Source organism: Ursus arctos, unplaced genomic scaffold (genome assembly GCF_023065955.2).
Source record: "Ursus arctos isolate Adak ecotype North America unplaced genomic scaffold, UrsArc2.0 scaffold_4, whole genome shotgun sequence".
Lineage (NCBI taxonomy): Eukaryota > Metazoa > Chordata > Mammalia > Carnivora > Ursidae > Ursus > Ursus arctos.
Genome location: NW_026623056.1, coordinates 42,277,954 through 42,291,831, shown reverse-complemented (window position 1 = coordinate 42,291,831; position 13,878 = coordinate 42,277,954). Strand labels below are relative to the sequence as shown.

Here is a 13,878-nt window from a genome sequence, read left to right as displayed (position 1 = left end):
GGCTGAAACTCTCTTCTCCGGCCCAGGGGAAGAGAAAGATGAGCATGAACAGAAATGGCATAGCTTCATTTCACAAAACCAGGAATCAGATCATGTTGTTTGACAGACTCCAATTGCTCGCGCATTTACTTGTGGGCTTTTCTCCTGCTTCAGTAACCAGGAGCCACCTGTAATGAGGGACTTCCTTTTTAGAACTTATTTTTGATACTTTTAAAATTTAAGCTAACACAAAGTATGTTTGAGCTTTGATGGAGTTGAAATAAATGAAGTCTGCCTTATTATGAAGTTTATATACATACCGATGAACTGAAACAAGGCCTTCTAGGCTTAGCAGTTCAAAGCAAGGACTATGAGACTGCCGGGATTCACATTCCAGCTCTACCACCCAAGAGTTAGGTAATGCTGGGCAAATGACTCAACCTCTACGAACCTCAAGTTTCTCATCCATAAAATGGGGATAATAAAAGTCTATTTACAGGGCTATTGAAAGGTTTAAGAGAGTTAACATATACAAAGTCCTTAGGACAGTGCCTGGCACGCAGAAAGGGTATAATAAATATGTATAACTATTGAGAGTGACTTGAGATTTAATACTATTCCAATATTAGGACCATCTGATACAATTTAACAGCCTGGATCTTAGTTTAGCTCTCTACCTCTGACTTACCACAACTCAGTCATACCCCATAATCTGAAAATACTTCAACATTCTGCCACACTAGTCACTGCACTATACATTAATCACTCTCAACTTTATTAAATGTATTCTTTGAGGGGTGCCGGGGTGGCTCAGTCGGTTAAGTGTCTGACTCCTGATCTCAGCTCCTGTCTTATCTCAGGGTCATGAGCTTGAGCCCTGCATTGGGCTCCATGCTGGGCATGGAGGCTACTAAAAAAAAAGAAAAAAGTATTCTTTGAATACCTACTAATATATGCTAGACACAGTGTGGAAAATCCAATCTGCTTTCAAAGATGTTACTATATTTGGGGATTAAATAAACCAATACGCATAAAACAGAAGGTAATATAAGTCAGAAAACACTAAACCGAGCATAATCTGGTAATGAAAATGAATAATGAAAACTACTATTTTTATTAATTTATTCCATTAACATGAAATAAACAGAAGTGGCCGGACTCCACTTGGGCAGTGTGGAAAGGGATAAGGCTGAGGTCATGTCCAGAGTGAACCAAGTGGAGGGAAAGGGCTCTAATGACTCTATCGTGTGACAAGCAAGGCAAATCTGGTGAGCGATGGTCAATGTAAAGCACATGGTACCCTCCACGATCTGCACAATCAGCCACAATCCTCACGCTGAGACGTGTGAAGTCTAGTTAACACAAGGAATAACATGCGGACCAGACACAGAATAGCGCAGTACAGGGGGTAAGAATAACAAAGAAGGTAAGAAATCTGTTTTCATCAGTGAAATGTGAGAAAACCTACTACATGCTGTTAGAGGCGAAAGAGAAGACTGATAAATGAGGAGCTCATTTCGTTCCAGCTAAGCTCTGTGTTCTGTACAATTCTTTTGCCACTTAATATTTTTGTAAAACAATCACCATAAAAAAATTCAAGCTAGTACCGAAAAGAGCTGATTTATTAATACATTTGGCTTTCAGAGTGTTCAGTTGATAATAGTGTGATGATTTCAAGCACCGAAGATTTTACATGTTCATTAGGGAGATGGTTTCCGGGAAATTTTAATTTTCTAGTGATGCCTAATTATAGAAGTGAATGTACTTTAAAAGTCTTAGTACACTCAATCACATTATCCCCTTTTTGATCACATGTAACATTAAAATTAAGAGTAATGATATACTTAAATGCAGAACAAAGACGAGCCAAGGAAAAAACAAGGAGAATGATGATACACAGCGGTCCACCCAAACTCCGCTGCAACACAACCAGACAGGGCTCTCCAGATCTCAGTGTGGACAGCAGCAAAGGGTGTGTATGTGTGTGTGTGTATACACACATATACACAAACATATATATATATACATACACACACACAAACATATATATACATCTGTATGTATATGCATACGTATATGCACCTGTGTCTGTGTGTGTATACAGTAGCTAAGAGCACGCGACAACAAATCAGGGATCCTCGGCTTAAACCCAGCCCTGTCCTAGTAGCTGTGTAATTGTGACTTCGAGTGTGTTAGTTTCTCTAAGCTTCAGTTTCCTCAAGAATAATACCAACCTCTTAAGTTTGTGGGAGTAAGGAGCTAATATAAACAAGATACTTGGGCGAGCTAAAAATATAATAACAGCTCAAAAATGATAGCTATTATTATCAAGAAGCAGTACGCCAATCGTCAGACATGTGGTCACCTCCATACATTTTTAGTCACATGCACACATTTATTGATATTTACAGGCACACTCGTATATATAATTTATTGCATACTACCCTGCTTAGTGCTCAGTTGACATGCCTCAATCTTGGAACTAGTAAGGAACACACCAGGATTCAAATTATGGCTACCCAACTTCAAAACTGAGGAGCTTACATATTACATCTGGACAAATACTGACAGAACTGGTTGCAACATCCCATTCTTGAGGGACTATACCGTAGACCATGACAGTATGAAACTGACTATCCAACCAGATCATTGGATAAGTGGCCTTTTTCAACCTCAGAACATCTGTACAACACTGAGGTCTGGCCTGCTTCCATCCCATTCCCAGGCTAGTGGAGGCTTGCCAACGCAGATGCCAGGACAGATTTAGTGATCAAAACTTAAGTGTTCAGAAATGTAGCACGCTGGCTTCATTTCTTGGTCAGCACCTTGCCTCTGGATCCCTAGAATCATTAGTCAAAATGTGTCTTGATGCAACGTCCAAGCAGATCCACCTACATATAACCAAGAGAGCCTCCTCCTTTCTCCCAGAGCAGGTCAGATGCTAGGAATGTGTTCCTAAGGGACAGGTGGGACCTTCATGCCCATGTATGCAGAACCCGACAGCCCTGTGTTGCTGCAGAAATTTCCATAAAGCCCGGGACAACCGCAGAACCGAGCTCAAGTCTTGCAGTAGTTTGCAGTCTCCTTTCACACACAAGACCGAAGCCTGGGCCTGAGTAGAAGTTGCGGCTCCCTATGTATATGCCACACCTCTACCTTTCTCTTTGCCAACTCTCTAATTCCATTCTTTGCCAATTCTCTTCTTTAGGAAGTTTCTGCAGTCACTCACTGATCAGAAAGTCAAAGTCACTGTCCTCATGGAAAATATTATTCTAGCTAGGGCATGTGGTGTGTTCTCCTTGGCCGAAAGCCTCTTACTTTACAATGCAGGCCACTCTCAGGCTATGAACCCTAACCAAACCAACTGGCTCCGCTAATTTCGTGGTGTTCCTGCTCCTGCCCCCTCCCTCTCCCTATGGTACCTATTTTAGAGTACTCTTCTGTATGCTAACTTCTTTGGCTTGATTGTAAAGCCTTCTATCATCAGTCCCTATTTGGAAAAATTCTGAATCCTGGACTTTATCCCATCTCTACCTACATCCTGAGATCCAGACATTTAAATTCCTCATTTACCCTGCCCACAAATGTTAACATTCTACCCTGAACCAAAAAGTAAAACTCAATTTCCCTTGATAAGTTTAGTATCTAAAGCTACAGAGGGAGACTTTTCAGAAGGCCATTACAAATGTCATGAGGATCGTCGACAGGCAAAAACCAACTAAATAAAAAAGGAAAGGGGACGGAACGGAGGGAGGGAGGAAGAAATTCAGTAAGAATTCTTCATAACATCCAGGAGAGAACTAACATCCACCACAGTGACGGACCACGTGACGGCAGTTAGCGACTACAGTTCTATTTCAAGAGACATTTAACCTGTGGGGTATCTGAAGCGGTGTAGTTAGGTGACAAGTCATAAAGTCACCCTACTGAATCTTCTTGATGACTGTACCACTCCATGGGGGGGGAAAGATCAGAAGTCGTCACTGCTTAGAGAGTTCAACAAAGCATATGGAAATATGTTAGCAAATATCTTTACCTTAAGTTAGACGCCAGTTTTCTTATAGTTTCCTTGACAGATGCTCTTTGAGAAGACTTTGTCAGTAAGGCAGCAACGTGACAACCACCGCTCACGGAAAAGCTGGCGTTGTGTCTAGAACTTGGACTTAGACCTCCTGTCGGTGCATGGTGCCGAAACAAGCCGAGGCTTATAATTTCAAGGCAGGAATCACATTAGGTACCAATGAATTCAGAAACATTAATAGATGACAAATGAAATGTTAACACACAACAAATGAGAGCAAGGCCATAAATGTCATGCTAAAAACTGTCATTTAGGGAGTTAGAGAAAATCAACTCTCAACTAGAAAAATTACTATTTATTCCTGACAAATCTTGTGTCAAGGTTTTGGGGGAGCCACAATTAAACAGAATTGGCGGTAATGTGTTCTTAACAACAGTAGTCACATACCATTTGTCTCATTTGCTTAAAGAGGCTTTTAAACCAAATTTCTATGTTAGCCTGGGGGAAGGTACATACAGAAACAAAACAAAAAGGGGCAAAGTCAGTTGAAAGAACTATTTAGTCAAAATCTAAAGGAAAAAGATGTTCCAGGTGAAGTGTAATGATCCTGGGTAGAAATGAAGCAGGGCAGCTGGGGTGGAGTGCACAGGAAGGGGGTGGGGGAGGGCCGGCACCCATGGCCAGGGGACGGGAACTGAGTTTATTCTAAGCAGAGCACGCACTACCACTGAAGGGTTTCTTGCATGGAAGCAAGAGGATCTGCTGTATGTTTTAAAAGGATAATTGGCTGCAGCATGGAGAATAACTCAGGATGAGGATGCCCAGAATAGTGTAGTGTGTTAGTGAGACCCAAAGCTTTCAGCACTGTGGGAACAAAAAAGTTCAAGAGGGCTGGGGAACATGCAATTTGGGAGACAAAGCTGTGAAGGCAGGTAGGGGTCAGATCACCTAGGGATTTGCTTGTCAAATAAGGAGGGGGTTTTTATAATCCTTTCATGCTTATGTTAAGACCACAGCTCTGCAGAGTTTTATATGTTTATACCGTATGGGTCATTTAAAAATTAGACAAGAGTTTATATCAAATAGAATGTGTTTCTACTCTCAACAGCTTTTGGGTACTAATTCTCCTAACTTCAGCTGATATTTTATTTAAGGTTAAGAACATTATAACTAATGCTTGTCTCTTAAAGAATACTTATACAATATCTGAAGCCTATTAACTATAACTTCCTTTGTGCTGAAATTTCATTAAAGTAGTCCTCTAAAATTTTTTTAATCATTTTTTGGGATGCTGAAAAGTCATGCTGGCACTGGGGGTAAAAGGTAAAATGCACTACACCTGAGCCCAGAGAGTCCTCTCTCAACCCGTTTCTCTTCCTGCCAAACACTAATAGTGCCGACCTCACAGAACTGTGCTGAGGATTAAACAAGACATACAAAGGACTCAGCCCAACCCCTACACTTAGTAAGTGCTCAGTAAGTAGCACTCATTAATATGAGTTTGATAAGATTCTTCCATGAAGACTGTTTTAATTGGAACACAGCTCTAACATTTCATGTTGTAGATACAATTCAGATGATTTAAAAAAAAAGACACACACAACCTCATACAAACCTGAAAGTAACAATGATACACACACACATACACAGTGTGTTTTATTAGTCTTTGGATGAATTTTAAACTTTAGTTCAAACTTTAATAAATAACTCTAGGTTAAACCACTGTCTATAAAGTGGAGGGAAATCTGCATCATTTATTCAACCAACAAATACACCAACTCTGAGTCAGCTGCTATTCTGGACATTAATAACACAGAGGTGAGCAAGACAGTTCTGCTCTTGCGGAATGAATTAGCTCCTAGTGAAAAAGACAGAAAATAAGCAAGCTAGAATGTAACACATTAAGAGAAAGAGACAAGTCAACAAGATACTTTAAAATAGTAATAAGTGCTCTGAACAAAACCATGCAGGATGCTAAGATCTGATAGTGTGCCTGGTCAGGAATGGGACAGGCTATTTTGGATGGAGTGCTATGGGAAGACCTCTCAGGCACCTGGAGTTATGAAGAAGAAAAGATACAGCCCCATCCTTATGGGAAGACAGACATTCAGACGGACAATTCCATTTGACCTGACAATGGTGTTGCCCACCATCGTGTGTCAGAATATTTAACAGATAATTATTTTTTTAAAGATTTTATTTATTTGAGAGAGAGAGAGAAAGCAAGAGATCACAGAGCTCTAGAGAGGGAGAAGCAGACTCATTGCTGAGCGGAGAGTCCAGTGTGGGTCGATCCCGGGACCCTGAGATCATGACCTGAGCTAAAGGCAGACGCTTAGACGACTGAGCCACCCAGGCGCCTCTAACAGATAATTACTGTAGTTGAACGAGTTATGACCACTCTGATCACTGCAACAGTGGCTCTCTGAAACCCTGAGTTTGCCTGCGAGAGTTGGGAGCCCCAGAGGAGAGAACACTTGAACCCGAACTTGAAGGAAAGAGTAATAGACTGGTGTACAGCTCGCAGAGGGCAAAGGAAGCAGTGTGGACAGATACTCAAGTGTGATAAAACAAGACTCAAAGCAATTCAGAAACTCTGGGAAGCAAAGCGGGGGCTCCAGGAAAGGCCAGGAGTGAAGGGGACTTGTGCCGTGCTAAGGAGTTTAACTTATCTTGCAAGCGATGGGACCATGAAAGGCTTCTGAGTAGAACAGTGAGGTGAGGGGATCTGAGTATCAGAGGGACTCCTGCCAGGAAGTGCAGAAAATAAAACTCCTCTCTGTTTTTTTCTGACATTCAATTCAATGTGCTACTATGCAGAAAGAGCCCAAGATTTGGATTCACAGACACTGGGTCTAAATGCGTCGAAAGCACCTTTGACAAGTTTGTCCAAGTGAGGGTAAGAGTTTGCTTCCTTGAAAACATTCTGTTTTATTGGGCATCCAAAATATTCATCTGATTTTATATTAAAAGTGACAAAAGTCTCAGGTCAAGAAAATTCTAGCACGCAATGATTATCATAATCACATATACGTATAATAAGATAATGAGCCATACAAAAAAACAGGAACCTGACTGCATATTCACACCTTATACACATGTGACATCTTCAGCTCTTTGACTACATTACAGTAATTTGAATTAGTTGCTCGCTGTGAGTAGGAAGTTAAGCCTGTTCCATTTCATTATCCCCAAATCCTCACAAAAGAAAATAAAAAGGTTTGGGAAAAAAGGTAAGAAACCTAGCCGTATGCTATTCTTTCTTGTCTCCTTTGTAAATGTGGTCCCATTCTTAATTGCCTTTGCTTGTTGCTATGATTTTCTTTCTTCTTGTATTTAAACATTGATAATTACTTTGCAACAGTATAATTGCACTCACTTGGAATTTGTATAATTGCAATACACTCACCTTTCTTGGTTAGGTAATGAAGAGTTTCTCTTTATTTCTGGAGTATCACTGCACGGCTCCTGTTTTTCTTCAAAAGACATAAAATGAAGACAATCACATTTTGATGATCACACAATAAAGTGAACTGAAAGAAGTGTCGGCAGTTTATTAACTACTTATAGATAATTTGGCTTTGTATTCCAAATATCCTCTTGTAAAAACGCATCAATATGTTCTTAATGCAACTTTATAATAACCTTTTAATAAAGTGTAGATGGTGTACATAATAATCCAAGAGCCTTTGTAACTTGTTTTTTTGTAAGTTCTTTTTCATGATGCTTATAACCTGTGACTGGTATGCATGGGGTGACTGCTTGGGGTTCCTTTCTCTCACCAGCCTCTGCCCAGACAACCTCCTGTCTTCCCCCTAGAATCCCACTCTAGTCCATTTTAGGTGCCGGTTCAAACACATCCTAACAGATCCCAACCCCAAACATGTCTCTAGTAGAGAGTCAAACTTTAAAGCAGGAAGAGACCTGGAGTCATCTAGTCGACCTCACTGAGGGAACCTCGTTATTGTATGTTCAGAGAGGTTAGAGATTTGTTTACAGTGCATAGATGAACAGAAATGCTCTGACTCCTTGGATTGGTTTTAAGAGTGTCTTGGAGGCAGCAGACGCAATAAGTCAATGTGTCTTTCTTCCACCTGTCTCTAGAATTCATTGTGGTAATTGTCCAAATATCTTATTCCACCAAGTAAACCCTCGCCAACAAGTTTAGGGCCATCAAAGGCCAAGTGGAACAGCACAGCAACAAAGCAAGTTTTAGATGGTGGGTGAATGGCTGGGGATCTGACTCCTTTAAGTTAATATAAAAGAGAAAACACAGAAAGAGGTTTTCCAAGTATACTGCAGGCGCCACTGGTTTTACTCACTGGCTGGCATATAAAGTGAAATTTTCTTAGCCCAACGGCCAACTAATCTATAATTACAGTCATTTGAAATTATTTCACAATTTGTTCTTTCCAAACCCAGGATGAATATTTGAAATTAAATATTAATTTTAGGATCAAAATTGTATTAACAATTTTCCATTACAATTTGGAAATCCAACAGGCATGTACTTGAAATCATGTTAATACTTTGAAACTTCTATAAAAGACTGGCTTTAAGATTAAGAGAGCCTTACAAAAGAAATCCTGATTCTGGAATTGTAAATTATTCTAATTAAGATAAGAGATAAAAAACTGTGATTTCTTAGGGACCTCACTAGTGGGTTCAAATATAAAGATATGCATAAATGGCTGATTAGGTTACCTGAGCAACAAAGTATGAAGGGAGAGCTTATGACCAAAACTGAGCACAGAGTAGGTAGGGGAAAATAAATAAATAAAACTGACCCTGGCACTCCTGGGATGCCATGGACCAATACAAGGACTGGGAATGATGAAGCCAAAAGGATCTGAGGCTTGTGAAAGAGGCTAAGAAAGGCTTTAGAACTTATTTCAGAATAAGAGGACCACCATGAAAATGATGGGCTCGCAGCTCAGGCCTAATGGTATAATATTAAAACAAAAAAGAGAATGGTATAATAATAATAATGATAATGATAATGATAATGATATAGTACATAATAAAGGGATCAGTCATAATAATGAATGGACACTAAGAAAACACAGTTTTCTGAGTCTGGTTTACTTCCAGCTTCTCTATCCAGGGAAATCGTTTTTGGATTGAATATTATAACATGGCAACTCTACGTGTTAAAAAAATTTCAAGTCTCTCACTTGAGACAAAAGATGTCCCATGGAGATAAAAGAACTAACGGATGTGTTTGGTGAACTAGTCTGAGGGGAATCATGAAAAGCAGGAAAAGGACTACATAATTGAAGATAAAGAACTGTCATTATAATTTTCAAAATACAGTCTGAATTAAAGAGCTCCTATCAATCTACTGCAAATTTCTAAACAGAATTCAACACAGAGAGTGGCCCAAGTCTACTGCTGGAGATGTCAGGCCCTGTGTGGCAGTGCTGGGGGGACTCTCCTTAAGAAGGGAGTGTCTCTTGGCTCCTCCAAAACACAGGAGATTGTGTTTCCCACTTCTGGAACAACACACTTTAACTTTCAAAAATCCAAACTGCTACCAAACTTCTGAACTATATCTCGCATTAGATACGCCACATATGTCATACTGGAAAACAACTCCGTCACCACTAATATAGGTAAACTGAACTTTTTTTTACCTTTTTTCATAAGAGAAAGTTCCTTTTTTTCTTGTTTCAATGAAACCTCAGTGTCACTTTTATCTAAAACCTGAAAAACAAGCTGTTTACTTAAAGCTGCACAAAAACATAGGGTATACCATAGGCTGCGAAATGACCTGAGTATCAGTGCCCATATCAGAGAGAGAGGCCAGAAGTACATTCTATGCAGAAGTGCGTTATGGAGGGAGACAATCACGTGCATTGTAGAAAATGATACTGGTATGAGTCTCAAGGATGGTTACATCATAATTATCAGATTTACCATTTATCAGGATTTTTATACGTCTATCGGTATTTGTACAGGTATTTTTAAAAACCCATATCTTATGAGGATGTTACAATGACTCCAACAAATGAGCCAAGTATTTGATTCTCCAGGAGCAACCACGGACCCTCGGCTGTGTTGAGAAGGTTTATCACCCCGATGGTGGATACAGAGCAGACATATAGAGAATGAGCTCGACATCAGTGCAATGAAAACCTTGGGGAGGTTGGGGCCTGGGGCCTGAGGCCCCAAAGCATGATGGGGAAGAAGACAGGGATGGGGATGGGGAGTGCACATGGGCCAACCCGGGGACAAGTTTGGGACACCTTGTCTTTTGATAAAATCTCAGGAAATCTGCCTAAAAGGGGTTATAGAGCCTTAATGTGCTGAATGCAGGAGCCAAGAGGGTTGGTGGCACCTGAGAGTGAGGGTGTGTGTGTGTGTGATGTCTGGGGTGGGTGGGCAGAAGTGGGGACTGAGAGAGCTGGGGGGGGGGGGCGGGTAGAGTGTGCCATCTAGAAGCCATGTCCACCATTGCTTTGGGAAGCCTGAAGACCCATTTTACAAGGCTCACACAAACTTAAATTTTGGAAATGTACTTCTTTAGATCAGAGAGAGAGAAAGAGAGTTAGTTTATGCCCTTCAGGAAAATGGACCTAGGATGTTCCCTTCGTGTATTTTGTACATCTGTGAGGTGAGGGAACAGGCAGTAAAAGATGGAAATGGAGAAGGAAGGGGTAAGGCAGGAGCTCCTTGATCTGAAGACCCTCGAACATGCCTGAGACAGTCATGTTCCCCACTTCTATGACCTGGGGGAAGGCGCGGAGCTGTGCGTCCACTGCGTCTACACCCTTCGCCTTTCAAGCCCTCTGTGCCCTGCTAAACAAACATGGGAGAGAGAGGCTATCACCCCTCCTTTTCCTCCCTCCCAGGAAACACAGGCATATATTCTACATGGCATTCTAGAAACTGTGCTCCTTCGCGAAGCAGGTTAAATGGGCACACATGTAGCCTAGCAACAGAAGACCTGTGAGGCTGTCCATCATTGCTGCTTCTGTTTCACTCAAAGCCACAACAAGAAAAGTCTTGTTAGGTAGGGGAAAATAAATAAACTGGTTCTGGGACACCTGGGTGGCTTACTTAGTTAAGCATCTGCCTTTGGCTCAGGTCATGATCTCGGGATCCTGGGATCGAGTCCCACATTGGGCTTCCAGCTCAGTGGGGAGTCTGCTTCTCCCTCTGCCAGTCACCCTGCTCTTGTGTGCTCTCTCTCTCTCTCTCTCAAATAAATTCTTTTTTAAAAAAAGTGATGCTAAGCTGCTTTTGTCCATTTCAGAATAGTTTTGTACTTATACTGTAAATAAATTCCTGCCCCAGAAGTAAATAAAATGCACGTATTTTCTAAAGTTCATTTTGCAAAATGACCTTACAATGTACATCTTATTTCTCTCTGATGTATCGTAAAATTTACAGTTTTCTTCTAATATGCTGATACATATGGGAAATCTACATGCCTTTTTAAGTGCCTCTAACTCCGAACTAATCATTTTTTGGCCGGTTTATAAGCAGCATAGACTATTTCCCACAGCAGTTAACAGCAACCACGAGATAAGCTGACGAAAGGAGCTGTTTAATGCCTTTAGTTACAGCCACTTTGTTGTAATCCAGGGTGATCCAGCTCAGAACGTGTTCCTTTTCTTCGGTAACTCTTCCTTGTGATGAAAAAGCCAGGATGGAAGCATCCAAGATTAACCAAAATGACAGCACTCCCAGGAGAGAACTTTTGTGGTGGTGTTACTAGCACCGCCTCATGAAATTAATTGTTTTTGCATTTTATTGCTTTGTTCTCTGCTTTGAGCCATGCCTTATAGAGACTGTTTCCATGAGGGTCAGTGCGTCCTCTCACTCCAAAAATGGTACTTACACAAAGCTCTCCCATCTGTATTGCAGGAGAGATGATCTTCTTTTCCTTTCCTGTATTTTCTTTATTCTTGGGCATAGAGACGTTTAAAAGGTTTTGGATAAACAAGTCACAGCTACGGTATTCCCTTTTAAATAACACTAAATATCTGAGTTCACAGGATGCTCTCTTCTATCACAATATACTGGTGGCTTTGAAGGGCTGAACCTTTGCAAGCTGAGACAATAAGACATACAGCTATCTCTTCGATGACACTATTTGTATATTTGGATACTGCTCACACGCTCTTTCACCTACGTTACTTCACTTCATTACAGCAGAGTTCTTCCATCTCTGAGGCTTACTGTGTTTCATACTCTGCAGTTTGGGGATATCTCATTCCCAAGATTTTACCTCAGTCACGGAATACATAACACCTCCCACACAGTCAATGAGATTATAGTCAGGTCTTAACATGGGTTTTAGATACCTTAATTAAAATTATGTGAACAATGAGCGCAGCGGGATTTGTCAGTTCTCCAAGGGATACAATGGATTCACATAATACCACATGCTCAATTTTGTGAAGTATCTATTTAAGAGGATAAATAAATCATAAATAAGTTGGGGGGGAGGGAACACACCACAGCCAGCTGTGTAACACTTTTCTCATTCAGCTGTTGTTAAGGATGCTTAAGAACTGGTTGGTATCACTTTACCTGCTTTCTTTCCTTCTATTTCTCTGCCCTTTTATCTCCTCTGTAGGCCATTAGTATTATCAAGGACCCAAAAGGGCTACCAGACCAGTCATGCTTTCCTGACAAACTCAAAGGTCCTTTCTGTTTTCGCTCTTCCGCAGTGAACATTATGTTCTAGGCTCTCCTCTCTCATCTGTAAATTTATTCCCTAAAATTGAGATCCCAGTATGGGTCAGACGCTGTTCTGATAAGGAATACAAAGTCCTGGCTTTATGGAGCCTATTTCCTAGTGAGAGAAAAAGAGATGTTAAGTAAATAAAAAGATGGATATGTGATATGATGTCAGGTAACGTTAAGTTCTGTGAAGAGAAGTAACACAGGTAAGAGACTGAGAACAGCCTGAGTCCCCACACCGAGCCCAGCCACCTCTCTGGGCCTCGCTGTTCTCACCCCACACCCTCCATGACTCCTCCTCTCGACCCACTTCTCCACAAACATGCCAAGTGCCTTCTTCTCTCAAGCTCTTTGGTTTGTTGCTGTTGATTCACTTGTTCCTCCAACTTTTTTCTAGTTTTTCTTCACACATCCTTCGGTCGGGCCTGTCATGCCAACCCTGTACAGAACTGTGCTCACTCACCCTCACCACACCCAACACCGACACTTCCTACCCCTTTCCTCTGCTTTCCTTTCCTCCTGAGCACTTGCCATCATCTCGCCTGCAACACGGTTTATTTACTTGTCTTGTTTGGGGTCTGGCTGCCCCCCTGGAACGGAAGCCCCACAGGGACAGGGAGCACTGTCTGTTATCTTCTTGCTGTATCGCCAGTGTCTACGACAGTAACTGATACTCAGTATACTCACAGAATCACAGAAAGTCCTGACTGTACACACGTGCAGCTGGGGGCTTGGGGGGAGTAGAATCCAGACATTCCAAACAGCAAAGGAAAAGTCAGGGAAGCAGAACTAAGCTCAAGGTGTTGGAGGCCAAGGAAGGTCAGGGTGGCTACAGTGAAGTGAAAGAAGGGATGAGTGGTAGGAGATGAGAACTCAAAAGAGGTCAGTCCAGGTCACCTAGGGCCTTGGAGGGCACAGCAAGGACACTGAATTCTGTTCCAAGTGTGAGCAGAAGCCATCAGAGGGTTCTGAGTAGGAGAAGGGCATGACCTATCTTCTGGATGAAACAGATTTTTAGGCCGTGGGCGCCAACAGAAGCAGCGAGGTCATTTAGAGGGTTATTGCTACAGCCCCGACGAGAGATGGTGAATTCCCCGGGGTGGCAGCTGTGGCTGAGGAAACACAGGTATACATTCAAAGGTTGGTTGGGCAGGACTGGCTAACAGGTTGAGTGCTGGGTGTGAAAG

The 13,878-nt window shown here is 41.5% G+C and overlaps 1 protein-coding gene across 1 annotated transcript in view; it reads right to left on the bottom strand.

Annotated features, from left to right (window-relative positions):
- The window catches only part of MORC1 (MORC family CW-type zinc finger 1), a 156,147-nt gene that overhangs the window by 15,173 nt on the left and 127,096 nt on the right, over nt 1-13,878 (bottom strand). The window contains exons 22-24 of the mRNA XM_048215067.2: nt 9,634-9,703; nt 7,410-7,476; nt 4,016-4,183 (exon numbers count right to left, since the gene is read on the bottom strand). Coding sequence (XP_048071024.2) covers nt 4,016-4,183; nt 7,410-7,476; nt 9,634-9,703 — 305 coding nt within the window. The remainder of the gene's footprint in view (nt 1-4,015; nt 4,184-7,409; nt 7,477-9,633; nt 9,704-13,878) is intronic.